We start from the raw sequence: 25,919 nt of genomic DNA on the forward strand, positions 1-25,919 counted from the left end.
GCCCCCCCCCCGCCCCGCCCTCACAAAAACCCCCCCTGCACCATGTGGGCCCCTTTTTTTTTTTTTTTTTTTGGTTTTTTTTTTTTTTTTTTCCTTTTTCTTTTAGATTTGATCTCTCTGTAGCCCCAGCTGGCCTAGAACTTGCTATGTAGACCAGGCTGGCCTTAACTCAAAAGGATCTGCTTGCCTCTGCCTCCTGAGTGCTGGGATTAAAGATGTGTACACTACCACACCTGGATAGACCCCCTCTTCTTGATGTCCCTGTCTTCCCACTGCCTGCCCTGTTCCCCATAGCTGAACCCTGTCCCATTTCTTACAGCAGTCCAAAGTGATCGCACTCTGCCTGTACCGTGATGTCAGTGGCATGTTCACCACTGAGAGCCGCCTTGGTGGGTCTCGTGATGAACTGGGAGGCCGCAGTGGCTCAGAGGCTGAGGGCCTGGGCATGGAGACTAGGTGCGTAGGGACCTGTGTATGAGGGGCTGGGGTCCGAGTGGCAGGCTATGACATGTCTATTGGTCCCCAGCCCCACAGTAGATGATGAGGAAGAGATGCTTTATGGGGACTCAGGATCCCTCTTCAGCCCCAGCAAAGAGGAAGCCCGTAGAAGCAGCCTGCCCCCGACTGACCGTGACCCTGCACAGTTCAGGGTAGAGCCCACCCACTGGTGCCTACTGGTTCGGGAGAATGGCACCATGGAGGTGAGTGTGCCACATGTATAGTAGCACTATCGCATGGCAGTCTTTGTTTCTACCCCTAACCACTGTCCTCCTCTAGATCTACCAACTCCCAGACTGGCGGCTGGTGTTCCTGGTGAAGAACTTCCCTGTGGGACAGCGGGTCCTGGTAGACAGCTCCTTTGGACAGCCTACAACACAGGGCGAAGCCCGTAAGGAAGAGACCACACGCCAGGGAGAGCTGCCTTTGGTCAAGGAGGTGTTGCTGGTCGCTTTGGGGAGCCGGCAGAGCAGGCCCTACCTACTGGTATGTGCCTGCCTGTCACCCACTTCTGAGGCTCCTGTTTTCATGCCCTCCCCACACCCTTTAGCCATCCCTTTCTGGGTCCCTAGGTGCATGTGGACCAGGAGCTGCTCATCTATGAAGCCTTCCCCCATGACTCTCAGCTTGGCCAGGGCAATCTCAAAGTCCGCTTCAAGAAGGTACCGGTGGCTGGACCCTGCTTGGGCAATGGGGTGGATTGGAAGTCTAGGTGAGCAGTCTGGAGGGCCTAACACTCACTGTGATCTCTACCAGGTCCCCCACAATATCAACTTCCGTGAAAAGAAGCCAAAACCATCTAAGAAGAAGGCAGAAGGTTGCAGCACAGAGGAGGGGGCTGGAGTCCGAGGCCGTGTGGCACGTTTCCGCTACTTTGAGGACATTTATGGCTATTCCGGGGTAGGCAGATGGGTTGGCAGGGGCCTGGAGTAGAGGAGGGGGCCTTACAGTGCACTCAGAGTACCTGCCCACAGGTTTTCATCTGTGGACCCTCACCACACTGGCTCTTGGTGACTGGCCGAGGGGCTCTGCGGCTGCACCCCATGGGCATCGACGGCCCCATTGATTCCTTCGCCCCGTTTCACAATGTGAACTGCCCTCGTGGATTCCTGTACTTCAACAGACAGGTAAAGAAGCCTGTCTAGTTCCCTTCAGTGTCACTGATATTGCCATGGGCCAGACTAGATGCTGGGACATGGGGCCAAGGAGTTCAACTCTAGGCTCATGTTGCGAAGACTGAGATGGGGTAATTAGGTGTGGAGGGCTGGCCAGTGAGGTCATCATCCCATTTTTAATGTACACCCTAGAAACCATTGCTCTGGTGCACCTTCAGACCTTGCTCAAGAGCCAAGCTGAGCTGAATTTACTTTTTGTTCTGCCTCTTAGTTGCGGTTTGCGTTGTGGGAGGCACATATGTCTGAGCCCGTTTACTCATTTGTGCCATGCAGACGGTGGTAGTGATCACTCAGGACTCTGATGGGGCAGGTGCTTTTCAGGCGCTAGTAACTCATGATTGTTGGTGAAGGTAGCATTGCCTGGCTTCAGCGCCTTCCCTGGTGTGGCTAGTCTCTGGAGCCCTCTTTGCCTGCTGGTTCCAGTACCCTCTGGGCCTGGCCTTCCCATGTCTTGTGCCACTGTCCTCCAACATAAGGTGAGCCTAGGCAGAATCAGGCTACCAAAGCTGTAGTCTCTTCTGGGCAGCTGCCCAACACGGCAAACTTGGTACCCATTCCTGCAGAACTGGGGAGCATCCTGGGAGGCCTGAGTCCATCGGTACTAATTTGGTCACCCCAAGTCACACTGACTCTGCTGCCCACTGCACCCCCAGGGTGAGCTGAGGATCAGTGTCCTGCCTGCCTACTTGTCCTATGATGCCCCATGGCCTGTCAGAAAGATCCCACTACGCTGCACAGCCCACTATGTGGCTTACCACGTGGAGTCCAAGGTCTGCTCCCCTCCCACATCCCCCCCCCCAGGTACCTTCTGAGCCTGGCCTCTGGTATGTGACACCTTCTAACCCCCCAGGTGTATGCGGTGGCCACCAGTACCAATACACCTTGCACTCGAATCCCACGCATGACTGGTGAGGAAAAGGAGTTTGAGGCTATCGAGAGAGGTATGCAACACCTGGAGGGGCAAGGCTTAGGCTGTATACTCTGGCTGTAATTCACTGCCCTTGTCTCTGCAGATGACAGATACATCCACCCCCAACAAGAGGCATTCTCCATCCAGCTCATCTCCCCAGTCAGTTGGGAGGCCATTCCCAATGCCAGGTGAAGCTTGATTACCAAGGGCTGCTCTTTGCTGGCAGCTTGGGGTGGCAAGTACTGACACAGCCCGGCTTCATGCAGGATCGAGCTAGAGGAGTGGGAACATGTCACGTGCATGAAAACAGTGTCACTACGCAGTGAGGAGACTGTATCAGGACTCAAGGGCTATGTGGCTGCTGGGACCTGCCTCATGCAAGGGGAGGAGGTCACGTGCCGTGGGCGGGTAAGGACCTGTTGTTGGGGGTAGGAGGCAGATTGCCCCAGAAAACTCTGCCATCCCCATGTACTCCCATGTCCTTCCAGATCCTGATCATGGATGTGATTGAGGTGGTGCCTGAGCCTGGGCAGCCCCTGACCAAGAACAAGTTCAAGGTCCTGTATGAGAAGGAGCAGAAGGGGCCCGTGACTGCACTATGCCACTGCAATGGCCACCTAGTGTCAGCCATTGGCCAAAAAGTATGTTATTCCTGCCCTCCCTTCCTGTAGCAGCTGCTCTCCTTATAAGAGCTGCCCAGTTGACAACTCCTGCCCTCCAGATCTTCCTGTGGAGCCTTCGGGCCAGTGAACTGACGGGCATGGCCTTTATCGACACCCAGCTATATATCCACCAGATGATCAGTGTCAAGAACTTCATCCTGGCCGCAGATGTCATGAAGAGCATCTCACTGCTGCGTTACCAGGAAGAGAGCAAAACACTGAGCCTAGTGTCCCGGGTACTCATGGGGCCAGATGTGCAGGTAGGCACCAGTGCAAGGCCCTCCCTGACACTGTCCCTTCCTTTCCTTTACCCAGGACGCCAAGCCCTTGGAGGTGTATAGTGTGGACTTCATGGTGGACAATGCCCAGCTAGGCTTCCTGGGTGAGCATGTTGGATAGGCCTTGGGAGGCTGCACTGGGAGGGTATGGGTAGCTAAGGCTCACTCTAGGTCTTTGTTCATCAGTGTCTGACCGAGACCGTAACCTCATGGTGTATATGTACCTGCCGGAAGGTGAGTGGTTCCTCCCAGACCTCTTCCTGGGCTGGGTACCAAGTAGAAGGCAGGTCTTGACCTGAGTCCCTGTGGCCCAGCCAAAGAGAGTTTTGGAGGCATGCGCCTGCTACGCCGAGCAGACTTCCATGTGGGTGCCCATGTGAACACATTCTGGAGGACTCCATGCCGGGGGGCTGCTGAAGGACCCAGCAAGAAGTCAGTCATGTGGGAGAACAAGCATATCACATGGTTTGGTGAGTACGAAGACAGGGTTGTCTGGGGATGGAAGGGTCAGTCTGGCTTACACAGCATCTCCTCAGCCACCCTGGATGGCGGCATCGGGCTTTTGTTGCCCATGCAAGAGAAGACATACCGACGGCTGCTGATGCTACAGAATGCATTGACAACCATGCTACCCCACCACGCTGGCCTCAACCCCCGTGCCTTCCGGTGAGTGTGTGCCTTCCCTGGTCCCTTTGTGCATCCCAGATGTACTCTGACCCCTTCATGCCCACCACCCCCAGGATGCTACACGTAGACCGGCGCATCTTGCAGAATGCTGTGCGTAATGTCCTTGATGGAGAGCTACTAAACCGCTACCTGTACCTCAGCACCATGGAGCGCAGTGAGCTGGCCAAGAAGATAGGCACCACACCCGACATTGTGAGTGCTAACCTCTCACCCTAGCCACCTGCCCAGCCTAGCCTCACCCAGCCTCACCCAGACCTCCCCATTATTCCACAGATCCTGGATGACTTGCTAGAGACAGACCGTGTCACTGCCCACTTCTAGCCCCCTGAGTACCACCTTGCCCCTGTGTACTGTCCCCTACCCCCCATTTTGTACAAAACACAAAGAGAACGATTTGTTTGAGAGGAGTTATGTGCTCATTGTGTTGTCAGAGCCCCCACAGTGCATCCCCATTCCAGGCCTCAGGGTGTAAGACAACTGCACTGGGGCCAGTCCAGTGTGCTGAGGCTGGAAGCCCTGTTGGCCTCAGGCAGCCTTGTAGTCATTCTGGCTTAGGGACCTACATCTCCAGGTACTGGTAGACATCCTCAGCCTGGGGGACAAAGCCCAGGCGGGCCAGAACACGAAACAGGAGGGTGGTGAGCTGCATGGCTAGGGTTTCCAGCCTAGAGGGCAGGTTGAAGGGTCATAGGTTGAAGGGGAATAGACTCTGGCCAAGCTAGGGTTTCCAGCCTAGAGGGCAGGTTGAAGGGGAACAGACTCTGGCCAGTCTCATCCCTCTCCCGTGTCCACTCACCTCAGCATCACCTCAAACTTGAGTGCTTCCCAAATGACCTTGATGTGGCGTAAAAGGCTGCTGCTGTAAACGCCATGGTATGCTGCACCCACCAGGCGGCTCCAGCCCCGGACTGCACTGCATCAGACATACATATCAGCCTGCTATTCTGCTGTGGCACCTCCAGGCTCCCCCTTGTGTCACCAACCTCTTGGCCATGAGGAAGTAGCGGTCAACAGGGGTGCCCAGAGTCGAGTTGATGGCACGCACTGTGTTGATGTTGCGCAGCACGAGTAGCATGGGCCGTGGCAGTGCCTTGAGCACTGCCATGATGCCCTCAAAGTGTTCACGAGCCATTTCCTGCATGTAGGCTGCCTCCTCACGGCTCAGCAGGTGGGAGCCCCACAGCTGGTCCAGGCGCACAGGCCGCTGCATGAGCACCTCGGAAAACAGCAAGTAGTCTGTGGAGGAGGTAGGGGTTCCTGGGTTGGCATATAGTGATAGACTTCTGCCTGCTCTGCCCTAGTCCATACCTCCCCCTCACCTTGTACCCCAAGTGCAGCTGCATGTGTCTTCATTGCAGCCTTGTCTCTCAGGATAATGGCTCGCCACAGCTGGCACAGGGATGACCGATCCCTGCAGGAGGGTTTGGCTATGAGCACCAAGTCCCAAGCTGCAGGAAAAGGGGCCCAGAAGAGGTCCACCACCCTAGTATCTGGCCCCCGCTTACTTCTCATCTAGGAACTGGTAAAGTCCGTGGTCCAGCAGCACCAGCTCTGCTTTCCCATCTGGACCTTTCCGCACCAAAACTAGGAACACAGTGTGTCAGCTCATGCCACCCCACTGAGGTCCCACCCTTGGGGCCTTTCATACCATTGCCAGGATGAGGGTCAGAGTGAATGAAGCCTGTGTAGAATATCTGTTCTGCAAAAGCCTGGATCAGCTTCTTTGCTACCTAGGGAAGGGGTGGGAAATATGATGGGTAGAGGGAGCAACCACTGCTCAGCTGCCACTGCCCTGCCCAGGCACGTGGTACTTACATCCTGTACTGCCAGCCCCTGGATCTTGATAGCTTCCACGTCATTGACCTTGCAGCCATCACAGAAGTCAGCTGTCAGCACCCGCTGGGAGAGAACAAGAGGCTGAGCTCAGCAGGCCTGTGCTATCCCACTCCTAGGGAAGGCCCTGCCCAGCCCACACCTTGCTGGACTTGTCCCAATGTATTCGAGGGACCACAACATAGGGAAAGTGTTTCAGGTCCTGAGCACAGCGCTCAGCGTTGCGGCCCTCATTCTCAAAGTCCAGCTCCTGGGCCAGGGTCCCCTTCAGGTCCTAGAGGTTACACATAGGCACGGTCAGATCCAAGTTCAGCATTTTCCACTAACTGCCACTCCCCCCCCGCTGCCATGGGTGTTACTACCTGCAGGACCCAGCTGAAGCTGAAGCTGCGGTGCATGAGCCCCACAAGTTGCAGCAGGAGCTCCAGTGTCTGCACATCACTATCAAAGCGGTCTCGTAGGTCAATGTACTGCACCTAAGTAGGCAAGGGTACACTGACACCCAGGGTCGCCACTGCAGCCCAAGATCCAAGATATATAGCAGCATAAATACCTTTACAGCCACAACAGTGCCATCATGCAGCTTGGCACGGTGCACCTGAGCCAAACTTGCAGCAGCCATTGGCTGGTAGTCAAACTCCTGGAAGAGCTCATGAGGCAGTACCTGGAAGTCTTCAAGGAACAACTCATCCACCTGGCAAGAAATGTATGCTTGGAGCCATGCCAGGGTCTCCCAGGCAGCCCTCCCCACCACTGCCCTCCTCTCACTAGGACTCACCTCCCTAAAGCCCCGAGTAAGGGCTTTGTCCTCCAGCACACGCAATGTCTGGATGTATTCAGGTGGCAGCAGGTGGTTGAAGGAGCACAGGCCCTGGCCCAGTTTGACATACAGGCCCCCATTGAGAATGGCCCCTGTCACCAGGGCATCAGCTGCACGCTGGTGACATGCAGACATCACCTTCACATACTCCAGGCTGTTCTGACCACAGGCATGGAGGGGAGGCTGAGGACTGGTGGCCACTCCTTGGTCCCCCCAGCACTCACCACCTCCAGTGCCCCCCGCCCCACGTGCCCAGGACATGAGGACAAACCTCTTCCACACCTCGGAGGACAACATTTGTACACCACCAGTAGTCCAGGGAAATGAGCAGACCAATCTTCAGAGACCTGCAGGCAGAAGTGGTCTAAGCCCCAGGCAGGCTGGGGAGTGGCGGGATTCTTGAGGGGGTCCCTCTACCCTGAGCCTTCTCAAAAGTCTGGCTTGCTGGGCATGGTGGCGCATGCCAAAACTCCCTCTCACACCGGAAGCAGAGGCAGGCAGATCTCTGAGTTCAAGGCCAGCCTGGTCTACATAGTTCCAGTACAGCTGGGGCTACAGGGAGACCCTATCTCGAAAAGACCCCCCCCAAAAGCCTGGCCTCACCCATCAGCCCCTATGCCCAAATGGGAGGCTGGGCTGAAGTCCAGCCTCTAGCCACTTGGGCCCTTGTGAGCTCATGGAGTAACTTTGGTCCTACTACTTCAGACAGTATCCTGCAGGTGAGTCTCAGCTTAAGCTCTGCAGTGCCTCCCTCCTGTGACAAGGGTGCCAGGGGACAGAGGGGGCATGGCTGGGCATGGAAGCAGCATTGTTCCAGAAGAGTCACTTACAAAGGGAGGAAGAAAAGAGATCTCTAAGAGCCAGAAACAGGCTGGTGAGACGACTCACCAGGTAAAGGCACCTGCTACCACACCTGATAACCTGAGCTTAATCCCCTCCTGAAATTTGTTCTCTGATCTCCACGTGTGCACTGTGATGTATCACACACATGCAATAAATGGATGTAAAAAAATGGGAAAAAAGCTGGAGAGATGGCTCAGCAGTTAAGAACACTGTTTTTGCAGAAGACCCAGGTTCGAATCCCAGCACCCACATGGCAGCTAACAACTGTCCTCCGTAACTCCAGTCCCAGGGGATCCAACAGCCTCTTCTGACCTCTGCGGGCATTGCACAACACGAGTGCACTTACATGCAGGTGATACACACATACACATAAAATTAAAAAAAATAATTAAAAAGAAAAAAGCCAAGTTACTATGTGGACTACAATGGGTATCCTTGGTCTGAGAGACTCGTATCTCCAACTAAGTCTGCCTAGGTTCCTTTGGAAGACCTCAACCTGGTCTCCTTTCTGGCTGTTCCACCACAGGAAGGTCCAGAACTAAAAGGTGGCAGGTCTTTGACCTGATGTGTCAGCTGGAAAGATAAGGGCTCCTTTCCTTTTGGAATTCGTGTTCCTTCTATAGCTACAGAAACAGGAAAGAAGTCAGCACATGTTCTGCACCTGCTAAACTCCACACACTGGATCTTCCCATCTATCCCAGCCTTACACAGAAGGCAAGCAGGAACTGCATTGCAGAGTGTGCTGCTGGCAGTGAGCAGAAGAGCCAGGGTTGCTCCAAGCTCCCTTCCATTCCAGGGAACGATGTCCTTCCCTGAGCAATGCAGAGCTAGTCATTTAGGGCACTGGCTACACCTACAGTGGTGAGAACTAGGGATATCAGAAACAAGAACAAACATGAATGGAATAGGCGATGTTTATTTGACTTGAGTCGCCTAAGACTGAACATCAGCAGGTTCATGTGAGCAGTGAGAAGTAAGCTGGGGGGCCAGGTACTAGGATGGTGGGCCTCTCCTGGGTCCCTTTTTCTGAAGCCTGGGGCTTGCTCATAGCCAAACCCTCCTACAGGGGCCGGTCATCCCTGTGCCAGCTGTGGTGAGCCATGATCTTGAGGGACAACGCTGCAACAAAGACATATGCAGCCGCACATGGGGTACAAACTGAGGCAGGGTGGACTACGGAAGAGCAGGCGTAAGTCTACTACTGCACACCAACCCAGGAACCCTTCCTCTTCCACAGACTACATGCTGGTTTCTGAGGTGCTCATGTGTGCCTGGGTGAGCTGTGGGCCTCCCACCTGCTGAAGCGTGAGGATGCAGTAAACATGCAGGAGATGGCTTGTGAAACACTTTTGAGGGCATCATGGCAGTGCCTGAGGCCCTGCCAACGGCCCATGCTACTTGTGCTGCATAACATCAACAAAGTGTGTGCCATTAACTCAATCCTGGGTACCACTGTTAACCTAAGTTCCATGCCTAGGACCCACATGGTGGAAGGAAGAGAATTAACTCATGCAAAGTGTCCTCTGACTTCCACATGGAAGCAATGGCACATGCACCCCTCCCCAAATAAAGGTTAAGGGGGGGCTTAACAGTTAAGAGCATTTGCTGCTCTTACACCTCTGTAAGACCTGGGTTCAGTTCCCAGCACCTACATGGTGGCTCACAACCATCTGTAATTCCAATTACAGGAGATGTGTAATTCCAATTACAGGGGATCTGATGCCCGCTTCTGGCCTAAGTTGGAACTGCATGCAGGTGGTACACATACATACATGCAGGCAAACATTCATACACATAAAATAAAAACAAAAAAATTTTTTTTGGTCTTTTTGAGATGGTCTCCCTGGCCTGGAACTTGTTATGCAGACCAGGCTGGCCTCAAACTCACAGAGATCTACTTGCCTCTGCCTCCCAAGTACTGGGATTAAAGGCATGAGCAACCATGCCCAGTAAAATAATAAGTCTTTAAAAAAAAGTCAGGTGTGGTGGCACATGCCTTTAATCCCAGCACTTGGGAGGCACAGGCAGGCGGATCTCTAAGAGACTGAGGCCAGCCTGGTCTACATATTTAGTTCCATGCTAGCTGGGGCTACAGTGAGACTGTTAAAAAAACCAAAACCAAAAAAACCACAAAAACCTACTGAAAAATTACATATATAGTATCTCTACATGAATCCATATGTATAACTGAAGAGAGATGGCTCAGCAGTTAAGAGCACTGACTGCTCGTGCAGAAGACCTGGGTTCGATTCCCAGCACCCACATGGCGGCTACAAACTGTCCTTAACTGCACTTCCAGGGGAATCTGAAACCCTCTCTAGAGTACTGCATGACGCGGGTGCAGTACTGCACGACACGGGTGCACTTACATGTAGGCAATACACTCACTCACACATAAAATAAAAATAATAAATATTTTAAATAAAAAAAAAAAGCTGAGTGTGTTAGCACACACCATTAGTCTCAGTCCTTGGAAGGCAGAGGCAGACAGATTTCCAAGATCAAGGCCAGCCTGGTCTACACAAGGAGTTCTAGGCCAGCTGGGGCTACAGGGAGACCCTGTCTCAAAACAAACCAAAAACAGTAAAAGGTGATGCACACCTATAATCCCAGAGACAGAAGGATGAGGAGTTCAAGGTCATCCTCAGCTACACAGCAAGTTCTCAGGTTCAAGACTAGCCTGTGTTACATAAGATGCTGTTAGAGGAGGAATAAATAAGACAGGTAGGTAGGTAGAGAGAAAGAGAGAGAGGGCTTGGAAGATGGGTCAGTAGGTAAGGTGGCTGCCAGGCAAGTGTGAAGATCTGAGTTTTAAATCCCCAGAGTCCATGTAAAGCCAAGTTCAGTGATACACACTGTAATCCTAACACTCCTATGGTGAGATGGGAGGCAGAGACAGGAAAATTGCCAGAAGTTCATGAGCCAGTTAACCTGGCATACACAGCAACCTTGTCTCAAACAAGATGAAAGGCAAGCACAAACACCTAAGGTTATCTTCTAACCTCCACATGCACACCTACACTCATATATACCATTAAAAGAAAGAAAAAAACCCCAGGCTCAGATGGGTTCCTTAGTGATCAATACTCCATATGCATCATCCCACACAGGTGGTGAGAGGACAGATGTCACTGAGGACCACGAAGCTCTGAATGTGGGGTAGCTAGACCCTGCCCTGTTTCTTTCCTGGCTCTGATTCATACCTTCTTGCTGTCATACAACTATAAATATAAGGAAAGCAGGCTGGCAAGATGGCTGGGCAGGTAAAGGTACTTGCTGCCAAGTCTGACAACCTGAGCTTGATCCTGGGATGCCCATGATTGGAGAGAATAGACTCCTGTAAGTAGTCCTTTGAATGCACATTGAGAATGAATGATTCCCGCCCGCCCCCAATAATAAGTAAATAAAAAAGAATGATTTTTTTTCGTTTTTTTTGAGACAGGGTCTCCCTGTAGCCCCAGCTGTCTTGGAACTCACTATGTAGACCATGCTGGCCTTGAACTCACAAAGATCCACCTGCCCCTGCCTCCCAAGTGCTGGGATTAAAGGCATGCACCACCACACCCAGCCTTAAAAAATGATTTTTTAAAAATCAAATGGAAAGTACATTCTTGAGTCCTGGGACTCAGTCTGGGAGGGTATGGACAACAGTGGGGCACTTCCCAGCATTCATGAAGCCCTTTGTCAATCTTCAGCACCATAGAAAAGCAACTGAGGGAGTCTGTGGGGACCTCAAAATTACAGCCATATAGTCTGAAGAGAAGGTGGCCCATATAGCTAATGTCTGGGCAAATGTGGCAGTTAGAGGACTGTGCCCTTAATCTTGAGTCTGAACAACTTTGGGCAGTCATGAAAACCAAGGAGGTCCTGAGGGATCACTCCAGGCTGAAGAGCAGCAGCTGCTACAACCAAATGCCACCAATGTACCTATGGCTGATCTTTCCATTTGAAGATGGTCCAAGAGCCCCTACAGGCAAGAGGGTGGTAATGTGTCAGGTGTTTGGTTTTGTTTTTTGGGAAAGGGTCTCAGGTATCCCAGGGTGGCCTCAGATTCACTATATATCCAAAGATGGCCTTTTAGAAAATATTATGTTTGGGCTGGGCATGGTGGTACATATCTTTAGTTTCAACACTCAGGAGGCAGAGGCAGGTGCATCTCTGTGAGTTCAAGGCCAGCCTGGTCTACATAGCGAGTTCAGGCCAGCTAGGACCACAGGGAGACCCTGCCTCAAAAAGAACAAAAAAGAGGCTAGAGAGATAGCTCAGTGGTTAAGAGCACTGACTGCTCTTGCAGAGGACCCAGGTTCGATTCCCAGCACCCACATGGTGGCTACAAACCATCCTTAACTCACCGAAACCCTCTTCTGACCTCCGTTGCATTGCATGACATGGGTGCACTCACATACACGCAGGCAATACACTCATACACATAAAAATAACAAAATATTTTTTAAAAAAGACCAAAAAAATGTTTGTGTATACACACACGCCACAGCACATATATGGATGTCTGAAAACAACTTTTTGAAGTTGATTCTCTCCATTATGTGGATCCCAAGGAATTGAACTCAGGTCATCAGGCTCCACGGCAAGAGACTTTATTGGTAGAACCATCTGGCTGGCCCCCCAAAGAGGACTTGAATTCCTGATCTTCCTGCCTCTACCTCTCAAGTTCTAGGATTACAGGTGTGCACCCAGTTCAATGTATCAGGGTTTTTGTTTGTTCCTTTGTTTTGAGACCAAGAAATGCTAAGTTGCCTAGGTTGGTCTTTTTATTTATTTTTTAAAATTTTATGTATTATTTTTGTTTTATATGTATGCGTATATTGCCTGCAATGTAGGTAAGTGCACCTATGCCGTGCAATGCCCGAGGAGGACAGAAGAGGCTGTCGGATCCCTGGAACTGGAGTTAGGACAGTTGTTAGCTGCCATGTGGATGCTGGGATTCGAAACCGGGTCTTCTGCACGAACAGTATTCTTAACTGCTAAGCCATCTCTCCAACCCCGCCTAGGCTGGTCTGGTCTTAAACTCCCTCTGAAGCCTAACCTGGCTTTAATTCAAAATTTTTCTGTCTCAGCCCTCCCAGATGCTGGGATTACAGGTATGTGCCACCATACTTGGCAATGCATCAGTTTTCATTGCAGTTTGTTTATTTGGGGGAGGGGGGTTGGGTTTTTTGTGTGTGTGTGTGAGACAGGGTCTCCCTGTAGCCCCAGCTGGCCTGAAACTCACTATATAGACCAGGCTGGCCTTGATCTCACAGAGATCTACCTACTTCTGTCTCCTAAATTTTGAATTAAAGGTATGCACTAGCATGCCCAGTCTTTCATTGTAGTTTTATAAGGGATGTCCTTGTTTACAAAAAACATACCCCAGCCAGGCATGGTGGCGCACACCTTTAATCCTAGCACTTGGGAGGCAGAGGCAGGTGGAGGATCTTTGTGAGTTTGAGGCCAGCCTGGTCTACAAAGTGAGTTCCAGGACAGCTGGGGCTACAAGGAGACCCTGTCTCAAAAAGACTGAAAAAAAATTTTTATACACACACACACACACACACACACACACCCCAAGGCATTAGGGTGATGTAATGGAAGTCACAGCATATTCTCAGATATTTAAGATCAAAGCGCTATATTATTCTTTCAGCTTTTCTGATAATTAAAATACTTTCAAAATAAAAGAGAAAGTCAGGCCTGGTGGTGCAAATGTTGAATCCCAGGCACTCAGGAGGTTGAAGTGAGAGGATCACAAGTCTTACCTAGCCAGCTTAGCAACTCTGTCTCAAAAAGTTCAAAGAGGGTCTGGAGATGTACCTCACTCAACTGGTAGAGTGCTTGCCAAGTATAAACAAGGGCTTGATTCCTACTACCTCATAAATGTACCTGGGTAAAAGCCACCCAGAAGGTGGATGCAGGAGGATGAGGAGTTCAAGGTCATCCTCAGCTATACTTTCAAGAATAACTCAAGGCCAGTCTGGGCTACATGGGAACCTGCCTCAGAGCTCCAGGCAAAACACCAGGAAGACAGTCATGGAGGGCCTCAAAGCTATAAATCAGGTATCCAATCATAGGCATACCCTTGGCACTACTGGAGTAAATCTCAGTGACATGTCTGATGAAATCTCTAAGGGCCCTGGGATCCTAAGCCTTCCCTGAGAATGTGACCTAAGCTCAGGGAGGAAGCAGTACTTAGAGCTATGTGGAACAGGACAACAGCCTGCACCATGGGACACCAACCAGCATCTACCCAGTTCAAAGAGGCTTCAGGTTAATTGAGGCTTCTCTCAATGTTGAAAGTTAGTGCCTATGAGGCTGGGCTAGTAGCTATGGGAATGCCCATACTGAGTTCTGTACTGGGAGAAGAACAAATGTGAAAAGCACTGGTACTGTGCTAGGAGAGGGGGCCACCTAGACCCAAGCCTCTCTGTCTGAATACCAGCTGTCCTTGGATGGTGAGGTGAGTAGGGCAGGGCAGCTTGTCTATGACCAGGGTTAGAACCCCCACCCTCAAAACCATGGCCCATCTGGTCAAGTCTGTTGCAGCTCCAACCAGTGGAGGTTGAGAAACTTTTCTGATGACTGCCTTCCTGCCTTGTCTACATGCTGCCTGGTAACAACAGAGTTCCCAGAAGAAGCCTGCAGTCCTAAAGGAACAGGAGTGGGGAGAAGACCATCCAACCCAACCTTATGCGTAGGTCCCTCCCTCCTACCTGCCAAAGCGCCCAATGCCATCTATTGCAAGTCGCAGCTTCCTCTTCTCCTGTGCCTCTGCTGTGAAATAGCGGGCTCCAAGGAGCAAGGGAACCCCTACCATGGTGACAGAGAGTGCCCTCCTCCATAGCAGCCTGATTCTCGAGGTCCTGAGGAGAGATATGGATGGGCAGGGGCTGAATGTGTTTCTCCTCTACAAGGGAGCCAGGGCCTCAGCTCCCCATTTTCCTGCCTTCCCAAAGTCAACTCAGTCCTCTCTGTGGAGACTGTGGGGTCACCAGAGGACATTTACCACATCCAGGGCCCTTTCTGTGAGCCCCCAACAGCACAGATGCCAGATGGCAGGAGGAGAAAGTCTCCTTGGGCTGCGTGGTAGTTTGAATAAGAAAGTCCCCCTAGGCCCAAGTATTTGGACATTTTTTTCTCCAGTTGGTGGTACTGTTTTGGGAGGTCTTAGAAGGTATGGCCATGCTGGAGCAAGCATGTCACTGGGGGCAGGCTTAAGCCTTGCAGGATCTCCAGCCACTCTCTGTTTCCTGTGCCTGCTTGAAGATGTGAGTCTCTGCTTTCCGCTCCTACTCCAGTCACCTCTGCCGCCACACCTCCCCTCCATGATGGACTCTTGCCCCTTTGGAACCATAAGCTAAATAAACTCTTCCTTCTATAAGTTCCCTTGGCCACGGTGTTTTATCACAGAAACAGAAATGTGACTAATAGGGCTATCTTCAGCCCTAGCCCTGGCCCTGGCCATGGGTATGAAGGGCTCATCAGCCAAGTTGGTACAGCTCAAGGGTAGGTCTGTGGTTCACTAGAACCACCTGTGCTGTCCAGAATAGGCCACCATTCCCATCTCCATCATGGTGGCACAACAAGATCCAAAGTAGGGAAATTAAGACCTGATCATACACTGAAGTCAGCAGAAAACAACAGAACAGACTAGAGCTCCCTGCTGTCCAACATAGCAGACGTCCATGCATGCTGAGTATGTTGGCAATAGGAGCCCCAACCATGTTCATATCAAGTCCCCTATCTGTCCCACAGTACACTGTAAGGAAGAGCCTTTTACCTTGTTCATGGAGCCACAATGACCATGAGATGCAGTCACTGCACACTTCTGGCTGCTCCTAACCCTTGCTTGATGAACCCCTGTGACATCCCAGTCTCCACCTCAAAATGATCCCTATCTGTTTGATGGAGCAGGTACCTCTATTTATAATCCTCCCAATTTGCCAGTGTCTGTTCATCATAAAGTTCCTCCTGTGAGCACCTGTCTCAAGAGTATACCCCATAATATCAGGAACCCCATGGTCTCAAGTTCCAGGACACCACAGGGAGATGCAAATATATCTTAACTTGGAACTACAGAAGAAGATCCAGTTTGGGTCCCTCCACCTTTGTGATAACTATTGTTCTGCTTGGGATAGGAGCCTGCCTGTGGCGTAGAGGGCTCATTACCTTGTCAGTGGGCCCTTGAAATTTCTCCGGAAGAATATGGCAGGGCATGGCCAGGGCTTCTGCCTGCTCTGCAACAGAACAGAGTGGAAGTGGCATAGTTGCATCTGTGAAGAGAGCACAAAGCAGCGATTGGCAGAGGCTGGGACAGGGAGACAGGGAGACAGGGAGACAGGGACACAGGGACAGAGGCTCAGGCCTTGTCATAGCCTACCACCTACACAAGCCTGAAGCAGAGCTGTGCCAAACAGTGCTCCCCTAAACTCCTCAGTGAGGATTGTTATGCTTCCAGGGCTCTAGTCAGGAAGCTAGTTATACATAGGCTCAGCAATGAAGATACAAGATGCCTGCTGGGGAGCAGCTGAGGCCAGGAGAACGATGCAGGGCTTGACGCTGAATACCCATTTCTAAGGGAAGAGAATGCACCATGGTCCAGCTTGTCTGTGGTAGGGGGCCACTATTACTTTCATGGTGGCCCTTAACCTGTCATTTACATAGGAAGGGGAACATATCGTGGGAGCAATGACAGCAATACCACCCACACACTCAGAAAGATGCCCAACTCTAAGAGGGAGACCCAACAGAAGTGGCTTTTGTGTTGGACCTTGTTCTGAAAGCAAAAGGAGCTGGCCCTGTAAACCTGGGCAACAGCCATGGTTAGGGAGGCCACAGGCCCTAATGGGGAAGCTACAAACTGGTGTGGGGTTTTTTTTTTTTTTTGGTCTTTTTTTGAGACATGTTCTCCTTGTAGCCCCAGCTGTCCTGGAACTCGCTACGTAGACCAGGCTGGCCTTGAACTCACAGAGATCCACCTGCCTCTGTCTCCCGAGTGCTGGGACTAAAGGTGTGCGCTACCATGCCCTGCTAAACTGTTGTTTTAAGTGGACATGATGTGCCCATCAAATTAATTATCTTCTAACATTACGTTTACGTCCACAGATTAGTGCTGTCAGCTTTGGTCAGAGAAGTTTCTTTTTGCAGTCAACACTAACTGCAGAGACTCGTAAGTGGTCAAAGTACTGAGAACAAGTGACTACTGTATGCTTGGCCATAAGTGGGACATCTATATCACCCCCTCCAAAGCTCAGGGAATACTGTGGAATAGATGTAAATGTCAGGGGATGGGGTAGAGTGTTGTGGATGCTGTTCTCCGGGTGTAATTCAGCTGTTGTACTCTTGAACTCACAGCAACTGGGATTGGCCGTACAAGATCTGCATAAGATTGGGCCATAAGTATCCTGTCATGGAGTAGGGAGAGACTCAGCAGGCCTCACTCCTCTCTGAGGATGGTTGCTGGGAGAGGGATAGACATTGTCTTCAGTGGTAGGTACTAGTAAGGTACACATGCTCCTGTAAATAATCCCTCACCCACAGTCCTGCTAAGTAACCCTAATGAAATTCACTGGGTTACAAACACGCACTCACACATGCATGCATGCACTCACACACGCACATGCACACAAAGACATGAAAGTAGAACGTGGACTAGTTAGGAGGAGGAAATGGATGAGCCAGGGTGGAAAGGGGACAAGAGAAAAGAATGGAGGCATATATAATCAAATTATTTATATACACACATAAAAACGACAGAATGAAATCATTATTATGTATAATTACAGGTGCTAATAAAAACATTAAAAATATAAGGAGTTTAGGATGGGCATGGTGGCACATGCCTTTAGTCCCAGCACACTTGGGAGGCAGAGGCAGGTGGATCTCTGTGAGTTCAAGGCCAGCCTGGTCTACTTAGCGAGTTCCAGGTCAGCTGGAACTACAGAGAGACCCTGTCTTAAAAAGACCACCCCCCCCAAAAAAAACCATATATATATATATGGTGCTTAAATCAACATTGAACCTAGGGGCAGAACACTGGGGACCTCCTACCTGGAAAACAGCAGACAAGACAGTGCAGACAATGTGCATGGCCTAGGACACACTCCCAGAAACCCTGGGATGGAAGATTACTTACTGCAGCTGTTCATGTCCAGGAAATACCATGGCTCTTAGGCACTCACTGGAAGCCTAGGTCTCACAGTCTCCTTTGTTTTTCTTGAGATGGGGTTCTCACTGTGCTGCCCTGGCTAGCCTTAAACTTTTGGGCTCAAGAGGTACTCCTGGCTCAGCGTAAGAGTAGCTAGGACCACCCTATACCTGGCTCCTGATCTTTGAACAATGAGAGTATTTTTTTGCTGTTGTTGTTGGTCTTTTTGAGACAGGGTCTCCCTGTAGCCCCAGATGTCCTGAACTATGTGGACCAGGCTGGTCTTGAACTCACAGAGATCCGCCTGCCTCTGCCTCCTGAGTGTTGGGATTAAAGGAGTGCACTACCACGCCTGACCTTAATGAGGGTATTTTTAATATTTCATTTATTTTTTTTATGTATGAGTGTAATGCCTGCATGTAGGTAGGTGCACCCATGTCATGCAATGCCTGAGGAGGTCAGAGGAAGGTGTCAGATCCCCTAGATTTGGAGTTGTTAGTTGTCAAATGGGTGCTGGGAATTGAACCCAGGTCCTCTGCAAGAACAACCATTGCTCTTAATCGCTGAGCCATCTCTCCACCCCCACCCCAAACAGTGAGGTTTTTTTTTACTTCAAAGTTAAACTGCAAGTTGGGTGTGGTGGTGCACGCCTGTAGTCCCAGCACTCGGGAGGCAGAGGCAGGTGGATCTCTGTGAGTTCAAGGCCAGCCTGGTCTACATAGTGAGTTCCAGGACAGCTGGGGCTACAGGGAGACCCTGTCTCAAAAAGACCAAAAAAAAAAAAAAAAAAAAAAAGTGAAACTGCAAATTAGTTTAGGAAGTTAGTGATCAGGGTGAAAAAGTGCATCATACCCATGGCACACATATGAACATTATCGTGAACGCTGGACCAAACAAGTACACTCCCCATTGTTTTCTGGGAAGGCACATAGTCCTGCTGATAATTTCAAGGACTTAAAAACAATGCAAAAGTTAAAGGATGAAGTCTGTGACCTATCGTTCCAGGAACTGAACCCTTTGCTCAGCAAGACCATATGCAGCAGGGCCCAGTTTTCAAAGAAGAGTAGCTGCAGGCAGATGGGAGACTTGTAGGTAACTTTAACCTTGCAGCTCATCTGACACACACGCATCTGGCTTTAGCTACCCCTACTAGCAATGCAGAAAAGGAGGCCTGGAGAATGGTGATTGTGACTACCAGCTGCGTTGACATTGGAGCAGGAGCTGGAAAGTGCCTAGAGGATGGCTGGTCTAGCCATGATGCCACTACCATGCTGCTTTACCAGATGTTCCTGCCCAGCTACTCCCCCAATATCGCAGTAAAGTGGAACACAAATAAAACAGCACTGGTAGGAAACAGGCCTCTGAGGCTGGAAAACAACCTGGGTAGGTACTCAAAGAGAGCTGCAGTTATGCACGATGTTCTAGGGCCCACAGTTATCCAGCAGTGGGGAAGTGAGGGACTCTGGCTGGGAACCCTACTAGGCCAGTAGACACATTCTGGGAGGTCAGTGAAAGCAGGAAAAAACAGGTGCCGAGTTTGAGGGGGCCAGAGTCAAATGGTCTCAAGGCACAATACTCTGAGGCTACAGCCTGAGAACTGGGGATACAATGATACCACCCCATGCCAGGTGCCTGCTTATCTGGCTCAAGACTATGTTGCTATGTCTCCTTTTTCACCCCTCCAGTTTTTTGTTTTTGTTTTGAGTTTTTGAGACAGGGTTTCCCTGTAGCCCCAGGTGACCTGGAACAACTCACTCTGTAGACCAAGCTGGCCTGGACCTCACAGAGATCTGCCTGCCTCTGCCACCCAAGTGCTGGGATTAAATGTGTGTGCTACTATACCAGGCTCCCTACTCTGGTTTTTGTTTTTTTTTTTCTTTTTTTGGTCTTTTTGAGACAGGCTTTCCCTGTAGCCCCAGCTGTCCTGGAACTCACTATGTAGACCAGGCTGGCCTTGAACTCACAGAGATCCGCCTGCCTCTGCCTCCTGAGTGCTGGGATTAAAGGCATGCGTCACCACGCCCAGCTTTTCCAGTTTTTTGTTTTTTTTTTCAGAGTCTCATACATAATCCAAGTTGGCTTTGAACTCTCCTCCGACCTCGGCCTCCCACGTACTGAGTTCACCAGAGGCTTACACTACCACATTCACTTTTGCTGATTCTGATCTTCTCAGCAAGACAATAAGTCCACTGGACATTATCGGTTACCCTGACATACAAGTCATTTTGAGTGTTGGACAATCTCCAAAGGCCCCGCCTTTATGAATCACTGGTACAAGGACAAGGAATTCACTAACTCTCTTTCCTTCTGTAAATACCTGCAATTTCCTTAAGTTAAAAAAAGGTCATAAGAAAAAGGTAAAATACAGCTGTAGTCTAAGAAACCAGACAGTCACCACATAGAATGATCAAGGCCAGATGCTGACTTGAAGAATACCAGGACAACAGGCAAATGTGAATCTGTACTGAGTGATAAACTTAGGGAATTATTACTATTTCTTTTTTTAAAAATATTCATTTTAAGGGCTGTAGAGACGGCTCAGTGGTTAAGAGCACTGACTGCTCTTGCAGAGGACACAGTTCAATTTCCAGCACCCACATGGTGGCTATGAACCGTCCTTAACTCCCGTTCCAGGGGAATCTGAAGCCCTCTTCTGACCTCTGCAGCATTGCATGACATGGGTGCACTCACATACACGCAGGCAATACACTCACACACATAAAATAAAAATGATAGGGCCGGGCATGATGGCGCATGCCTTTAATCCCAGCACTTGGGAGGCAGAGGCTGGGTGCGTTTACCTACATGCAGGCAATACAAAAAAAATAAATAAATAAAAATAATAAATTAAATTAAAAAAATAAATAAACCGGGCGTGGTGGTGCACACCTTTAATCCCAGAGGCAGGCAGATCTCTATGAGTTCAAGGACAGTCTGGTTTACATAGTGAGTTCTAGGACAGCTAGGGCTACAGTGAGACCCTGTCTCAAAAAGACCAAAAGTGTTAACCCTGTGGAGCTGCCTTATCTTCTGAGTTACTCAGAAAAAGATAATATGGGGCTGGAGAGATGGGGCGTGGTGGTGCACACCTTTAATCCCAGAGGCAGGCAGATCTCTATGAGTTCAAGGACAGTCTGGTTTACATAGTGAGTTCTAGGACAGCTAGGGCTACAGTGAGACCCTGTCTCAAAAAGACCAAAAGTGTTAACCCTGTGGAGCTGCCTTATCTTCTGAGTTACTCAGAAAAAGATAATATGGGGCTGGAGAGATGGTTCAGCGGTTAAGAACACTGACTGTTCTTGCAGAAGACCTGGGTTCGAATCCCAGCACCCACATGGCAGCTAACAACTGTCCGTAACTCCAGTTCCAGGGGATCCAACAGCCTCTTCTGTCCTCTGCGGGCATTGCACGACACAGGTACACTTACTTACATGAAGGCAATACACACATACACATAAAATAAATAAAATAAAATATTAAAAAAAATAATTTTTATGTGAGTTCTTTGCCTATATGTTAAGTGCATCTGTAAGTGCAAATCCACAAAGGCCATAAGAGGGCATCAGATCCCCCTGGAACTGGAGTTACAAACAGCTGTTAGCAGCCACGTGGTTGCTGGGAACTGACTCCAGGTTCTCTGGAAGAGTAGCCAATGCTCTTAACTACTGAGCCATCTCTCTAGCCCTGGGACCTTGTTTAAAAAAAAAAAAACAAAACAAAAAACCAGCTATTTTACATACCTTTAATCCCAACACTCAAGAGGCAGGGGCATGTGGAGCTCTGTGAGTTCAAAGCCAGCCTGGTCTACATATTGAGTTTCAGCCTAGCCAGGGCTATACAGTGGGACCTGTTTGAAAACAAATAATAATTTTGAAAAAGATTAAGTATCAAAATGTCTGTGACTTACTTTCAAATGGCCCAAAGGCAATAAAAATACCCACTGCAAATTGAGAAGCAGCATATTAACAATGGTAGGTCCAGCAGGAGGTATCTGAACAGTTAAACACACATATCACCTGATCATCTACTCTATTGCTAAATGCTTTCAATGATGGATGTCTGAGGTAATGGATGTGCCAACTGTCCTGATTTCATCACTATGTGTTATGCACATGTGGGAATGACACCCTGTACTCAATGAAAATATACAATTATGGGGGCTGGAGAGATGGCTCAGCGGTTAAGAACACTGGTTGTTCTTGCAGAAGACCCAGGTTCGAATCCCATCACCCACATGGCAGCTAACAACTGTCCTAACTCCAGTTCCAGGGGATCCGACAGCCTCCTCTGACCTCTGCAGGCATTACACGACACAGGTGCACTTACCTACATGCAGGCAATACACACATACACATAAAGTAAAAAAATAAAAATTTTTTTAAAATATACAATTATGTGCCCAAAAAGTAATAAAAGCTGGGCATGGTGATGCATTGCTGTAATCTCAACACTCAGGAGGTTGAGGAATGAGGACAAGCCAAGTTCAAGGCAAGCCCCTATGTCAAAATAACAGTAAAAAGGGCTGGAGACATAGCTCAATGGTATATACACTTGCCTAGCATGCACAAGGCCCTGGTCCAATCTCCAGCACAAAGCGAAAAAAAGTTGCAAAAGATCTGCTGTCATACTGAAGATGCCAGCTGAGGTGGAGCTTTGCAGATAAGGCAGCTACTTTAGGCAGGGGCCCTCACCTGGGGTGATTCTGTGCCCAGGACACTTGGCATCAACTAGAGATATACTTATTACCACCTGTCTTGGAGAAAGGATTTTTTTTTCTTTGTTTTGATTTTTCTCTTGAGACAGGGTCTTGCTGTGGCCTAGGCTGTCATGGAAGAAGAGTGTTTTCAGCACTGAGGAGGAGGCTAGGGATGCGGCTCATGCCAGCAAAGCCCATGATGCCCCCAGGTTTGTTGCAGACCCTGGTCAGACTCTGGACAGGCTCTTGGGTGTGGCACTCATCTATGCAGAATGAAGTAAGTTACTTCTCCTTCATATGCCTCAGTTTCCTGGTTTTAAAATTAGGTATCATTGCTGGGCGTGGTGGTGCACGCCTTTAATCCCAGCACTTGGGAGGCAGAGGCAGGTAGATCTCTGTGAGTTCAAGATCAGCTTGGTCTACATAGTGAGTTCTAGGACAGCTGGGGCTACAGGGATACCCTGTCTCAAAAAGAAAAAAAAAAAAGGTACAATTAAAGAATGAATCTAGCGCCGGGAGTGGTGGCCTGCACCTTTAGTCCCAGCACTCAGGAGGCAGAGGCACATCTCTGTGAGTTCGAGGTTAGCCTGGTCTACATAGCGAGTTCTAGGCCAGCAGGGGTTATAGGGAGACACTGTCTAAAAAAAAAAAAAAAGCTTAAAAAAACTTATGCTGCCTCAGTGGAGCACCAGTTGTCCGGCTCCTCAGGCTTTCCGGTGACCTAGGGACAACAATGTAGCATTCAGATAGTACCTCATGCCGCAGGCGTTCACCTCAGTGCCCTCCACCCCGTGTACCAGCACTCTGGAGGCAGAGGCAGGCAGATCTTTCTGAGTTCAAGGCCAGCCTGGTCTACATAGTGAGTTCCAGGACAGCTGGAGCTACAGGGAGACCCTGTCTCAGAAAGACCAAAAAAAAAAAAAAAAAGACATGGTCTCATGTCTTGTGTAGCCACAGCTCAGGCTGCTCCAAAGTCATTATGTAACTGAGGATGACCCTGCCTCCTGTTTCCCCTTCTCGAGTGCTGGGATTATAGGAATATGCCCCTACACCTGGGTCTTAAATTATTTTTGAATGAATGTGCTACAAGTGGGGCATCGTGGTGAGGGCCTGTAGTTTCAGCACTTGGAAGGCTGAGCCCAGAGGAGTGTGGGTTCAAGGAGAGCCTGGATTACACAGTGAGACCCTGTCTCAAAAACAGAAGAAGAGGCAGAAGAGGAGGAGGAGGAGGAGGCAGCAACTACAGCCACTGGGAATGCCCCAAACTCCTAATGACTACCTGCCACTGTCAGGGCTCTGGTGGAGAAGCAGAGGCTGCAGCATACCACCCCCCATCACCAGCATGGTGTGAACTGCGCTTGCAGGCAAGGCCTTCCTCCCTACTGTAATTACTCAGCACTGAAGGAGGTCTCATTGCCTCTTCATTCATAGAGGATATGGGACAAAGATCCCTCTATGAGGTGCCCACAGTGCCCTCTGCCCCATCAGGATTCATCCACAGCACATCCTGCCCATGTCATTCTGGTCCTGCCTCTTCATCCTTGAGTGCCTTTGCACATTGTACACTCCTCTCTCACTGTCCTCATCTTAGGCTGGTTCAACAGTGAGTATATAGGATGTCTCCTGGCTTGTCACAGGCCACCCATGGTTCTGGAGTCAACGCAGGCTTCAACAGACACTTGTTGAACGACATCAATAGTGCTGAAGCACAGGACTAATCAGAACCTACATAGCTCCAGCCAAGGTTTTTGTCAAGCAACAGGCAGAAAGTCATAGTCAGGTAGAAAATGGCAGCCTGGCACTGGATAGGATACTAAGTAGACAAAGCCTGGCAACTCCAACGTCCTCCCCACCCAGGACTATTCAAATGCCTGGCTCCCTCTGGGGTAGGCTAACCAACACCTACCAGGTTATCCTCTGAAATCCCCACCACAAAATATTTCAAGAACCTAAAAAAGCCAATATAGGGCTGAGTCTAGAGCCAAACCCACTAGAACCCAAGCAAGTTCCACATGGCACATACCCCAAGCCCTGCCCAGAACATGACCACCAAACGGCAAATAGACAAAAAGACATGCTTCAGGACATTTTTCCCATCAGGACAATGCTGTCCTCCCAACCACTCCAGCCTGCGGTAATGCTGGCCAACTGCAGCCTCTCCACTCCTGCCAGTCGGGACAAGATGGCATGGGCTCCCCACGCTTGGTTCTCACACTTTTTAAAGTGAGTGTGTGCACAATCCATTGGTAGAAAGAAACACTCAACCTGGGCTCTTCTCCAGTGACCCTAAGCAGCAACAAAAACAAGCTCTGAGGAGTGACTCCAAGAGATCATCAACCAGGAAGAAGTGACTGCCTAGACTCAGGATATGGCCCAAAACAACGAAAAGAGGCGACCAGACCAGACAACTTAACAGGGTGGACAGTCCAAAGGCAAACAGGCACAGAACCGTTCCCAAAGTTAGGAGGTAACAGACTGGAGACCTGAGCTAGATGGAGAGGGTCGGTATGGAGTATCATCCTCTAATAGAAGCCTGCTGGACTCAGTCACACTGGGGAGTAGCTCCTCATCAGAGGCTAAAACTTGCCTCGCCACTCCCCAGGACTGTCTGGAGGATTACGTAACAAGTGACGTGAATGTGAAGAGGTTTTGCAACTTTAAAGTGCGGTACCAAAGGCGAGCATGGTCTCTTCCTGACTCTCAAAGAGGGCTCCATCACATCAGCCCAGAAAGCATGCTCACAGCAAGCCAAGTTAACCTAACCCTTGCCTATCAGTATGTAAACCGACAAGGCCAGATGTGCTAGAAAAACAGCCTCTGTGAAGTCCAAGTTTAAAAGGAACACAGCTGCAGAAAGGGTCATACTGCAAGGCCAGGGGTAGGCGAGGACAACTCCAGGGTCAGAACACCGGGGCCAAGAGCAGGAGGGGGAGCCCGAGCCGGCGGGCGTCGTGATGCTCTCTCCCTCCCAGAAGCCAGAGAACAGCTTCCGGTGGGGAATGGAGGGGTGCTGCAGGCAGTGGAGGGGCGTCCAGGAGGCAGGGCGGGTGGTGCCGAGCCTCCCCAAGGGTCAGGGGAGCGAAGGGAGGCCGTGAATGTTCTCCAGGGTTCCAGGGTCGCGGACAGGGCCGGGACGAGGGGGTGGCGCAAGGTGCGGGGCGCACACGATCAGGACCCGGGGCGGGGCGCGGTGGGCTCGGATGCCCGGGTCCGCGCGTGCGGGGGCGGGGTCCTCACCGGCCGCCACATGTCCCTCGGGTCGCTCTCCACTTGGTTTCGCCGCAGACGTCCAGGTGCCCAGCAGACCCTGCGGGAAGCGCAGGCAACGTGCATGCGCAGTGACCCGCCACGCCCCTCCCCCAATGGGTAGGGT

The 25,919-nt window shown here is 50.3% G+C and overlaps 2 protein-coding genes across 9 annotated transcripts in view; one reads left to right on the plus strand and one right to left on the minus strand.

Annotated features, from left to right (window-relative positions):
• Cpsf1 (cleavage and polyadenylation specific factor 1) overlaps positions 1–4,690 on the plus strand; it is an 11,182-nt gene extending 6,492 nt beyond the window's left edge. The window contains exons 20-37 of one of the 4 annotated variants that reach the window (XM_008834425.3): positions 320–456; positions 527–701; positions 778–984; positions 1,071–1,160; positions 1,255–1,398; positions 1,473–1,625; positions 2,327–2,443; positions 2,524–2,614; positions 2,687–2,771; positions 2,850–2,991; positions 3,072–3,224; positions 3,305–3,481; positions 3,561–3,627; positions 3,710–3,757; positions 3,838–3,993; positions 4,060–4,189; positions 4,264–4,402; positions 4,503–4,690. In XM_008834425.3, coding sequence (XP_008832647.1) covers positions 320–456; positions 527–701; positions 778–984; positions 1,071–1,160; positions 1,255–1,398; positions 1,473–1,625; positions 2,327–2,443; positions 2,524–2,614; positions 2,687–2,771; positions 2,850–2,991; positions 3,072–3,224; positions 3,305–3,481; positions 3,561–3,627; positions 3,710–3,757; positions 3,838–3,993; positions 4,060–4,189; positions 4,264–4,402; positions 4,503–4,682 — 2,391 coding nt within the window. In that variant the 3' untranslated portion in view covers positions 4,683–4,690. Of the gene's footprint in view, positions 1–319; positions 457–526; positions 702–777; positions 985–1,070; positions 1,161–1,254; positions 1,399–1,472; positions 1,626–2,326; positions 2,444–2,523; positions 2,615–2,686; positions 2,772–2,849; positions 2,992–3,071; positions 3,225–3,304; positions 3,482–3,560; positions 3,628–3,709; positions 3,758–3,837; positions 4,190–4,263; positions 4,403–4,483 lie in introns of all 4 variants that reach the window. The other 3 variants (XM_008834426.3, XM_017798517.2, XM_017798518.2) reach the window with 3 other exon arrangements.
• Positions 4,612–25,919, minus strand: Adck5 (aarF domain containing kinase 5). 5 transcript variants are annotated; one of them, XM_008834424.2, is made up of 15 exons: positions 25,784–25,919; positions 15,873–15,976; positions 14,417–14,566; positions 7,135–7,210; positions 6,822–7,017; positions 6,597–6,737; positions 6,406–6,519; positions 6,186–6,317; positions 6,026–6,109; positions 5,859–5,940; positions 5,716–5,794; positions 5,530–5,621; positions 5,194–5,446; positions 5,007–5,123; positions 4,612–4,875 (listed from the first exon to the last, which is right to left on the minus strand). In XM_008834424.2, exons 4-15 carry the CDS (start codon positions 7,158–7,160, stop codon positions 4,770–4,772), a joined length of 1,422 nt encoding a protein of 473 aa, XP_008832646.1. In that variant the 5' UTR covers positions 7,161–7,210; positions 14,417–14,566; positions 15,873–15,976; positions 25,784–25,919; the 3' UTR covers positions 4,612–4,769. The 5 variants fall into 5 exon arrangements, with proteins under 5 accessions (XP_008832646.1, XP_008832641.1, XP_029420052.1 ...); XM_008834419.1 differs by having other exon boundaries at positions 6,822–7,022; positions 25,784–25,913; XM_029564192.1 differs by having other exon boundaries at positions 4,734–4,875; positions 5,007–5,118; positions 6,822–7,022; positions 25,784–25,893.

Source organism: Nannospalax galili, unplaced genomic scaffold (genome assembly GCF_000622305.1).
Source record: "Nannospalax galili isolate Female #2095 unplaced genomic scaffold, S.galili_v1.0 scaffold717, whole genome shotgun sequence".
Taxonomy (NCBI): Eukaryota; Metazoa; Chordata; class Mammalia; order Rodentia; family Spalacidae; genus Nannospalax; species Nannospalax galili.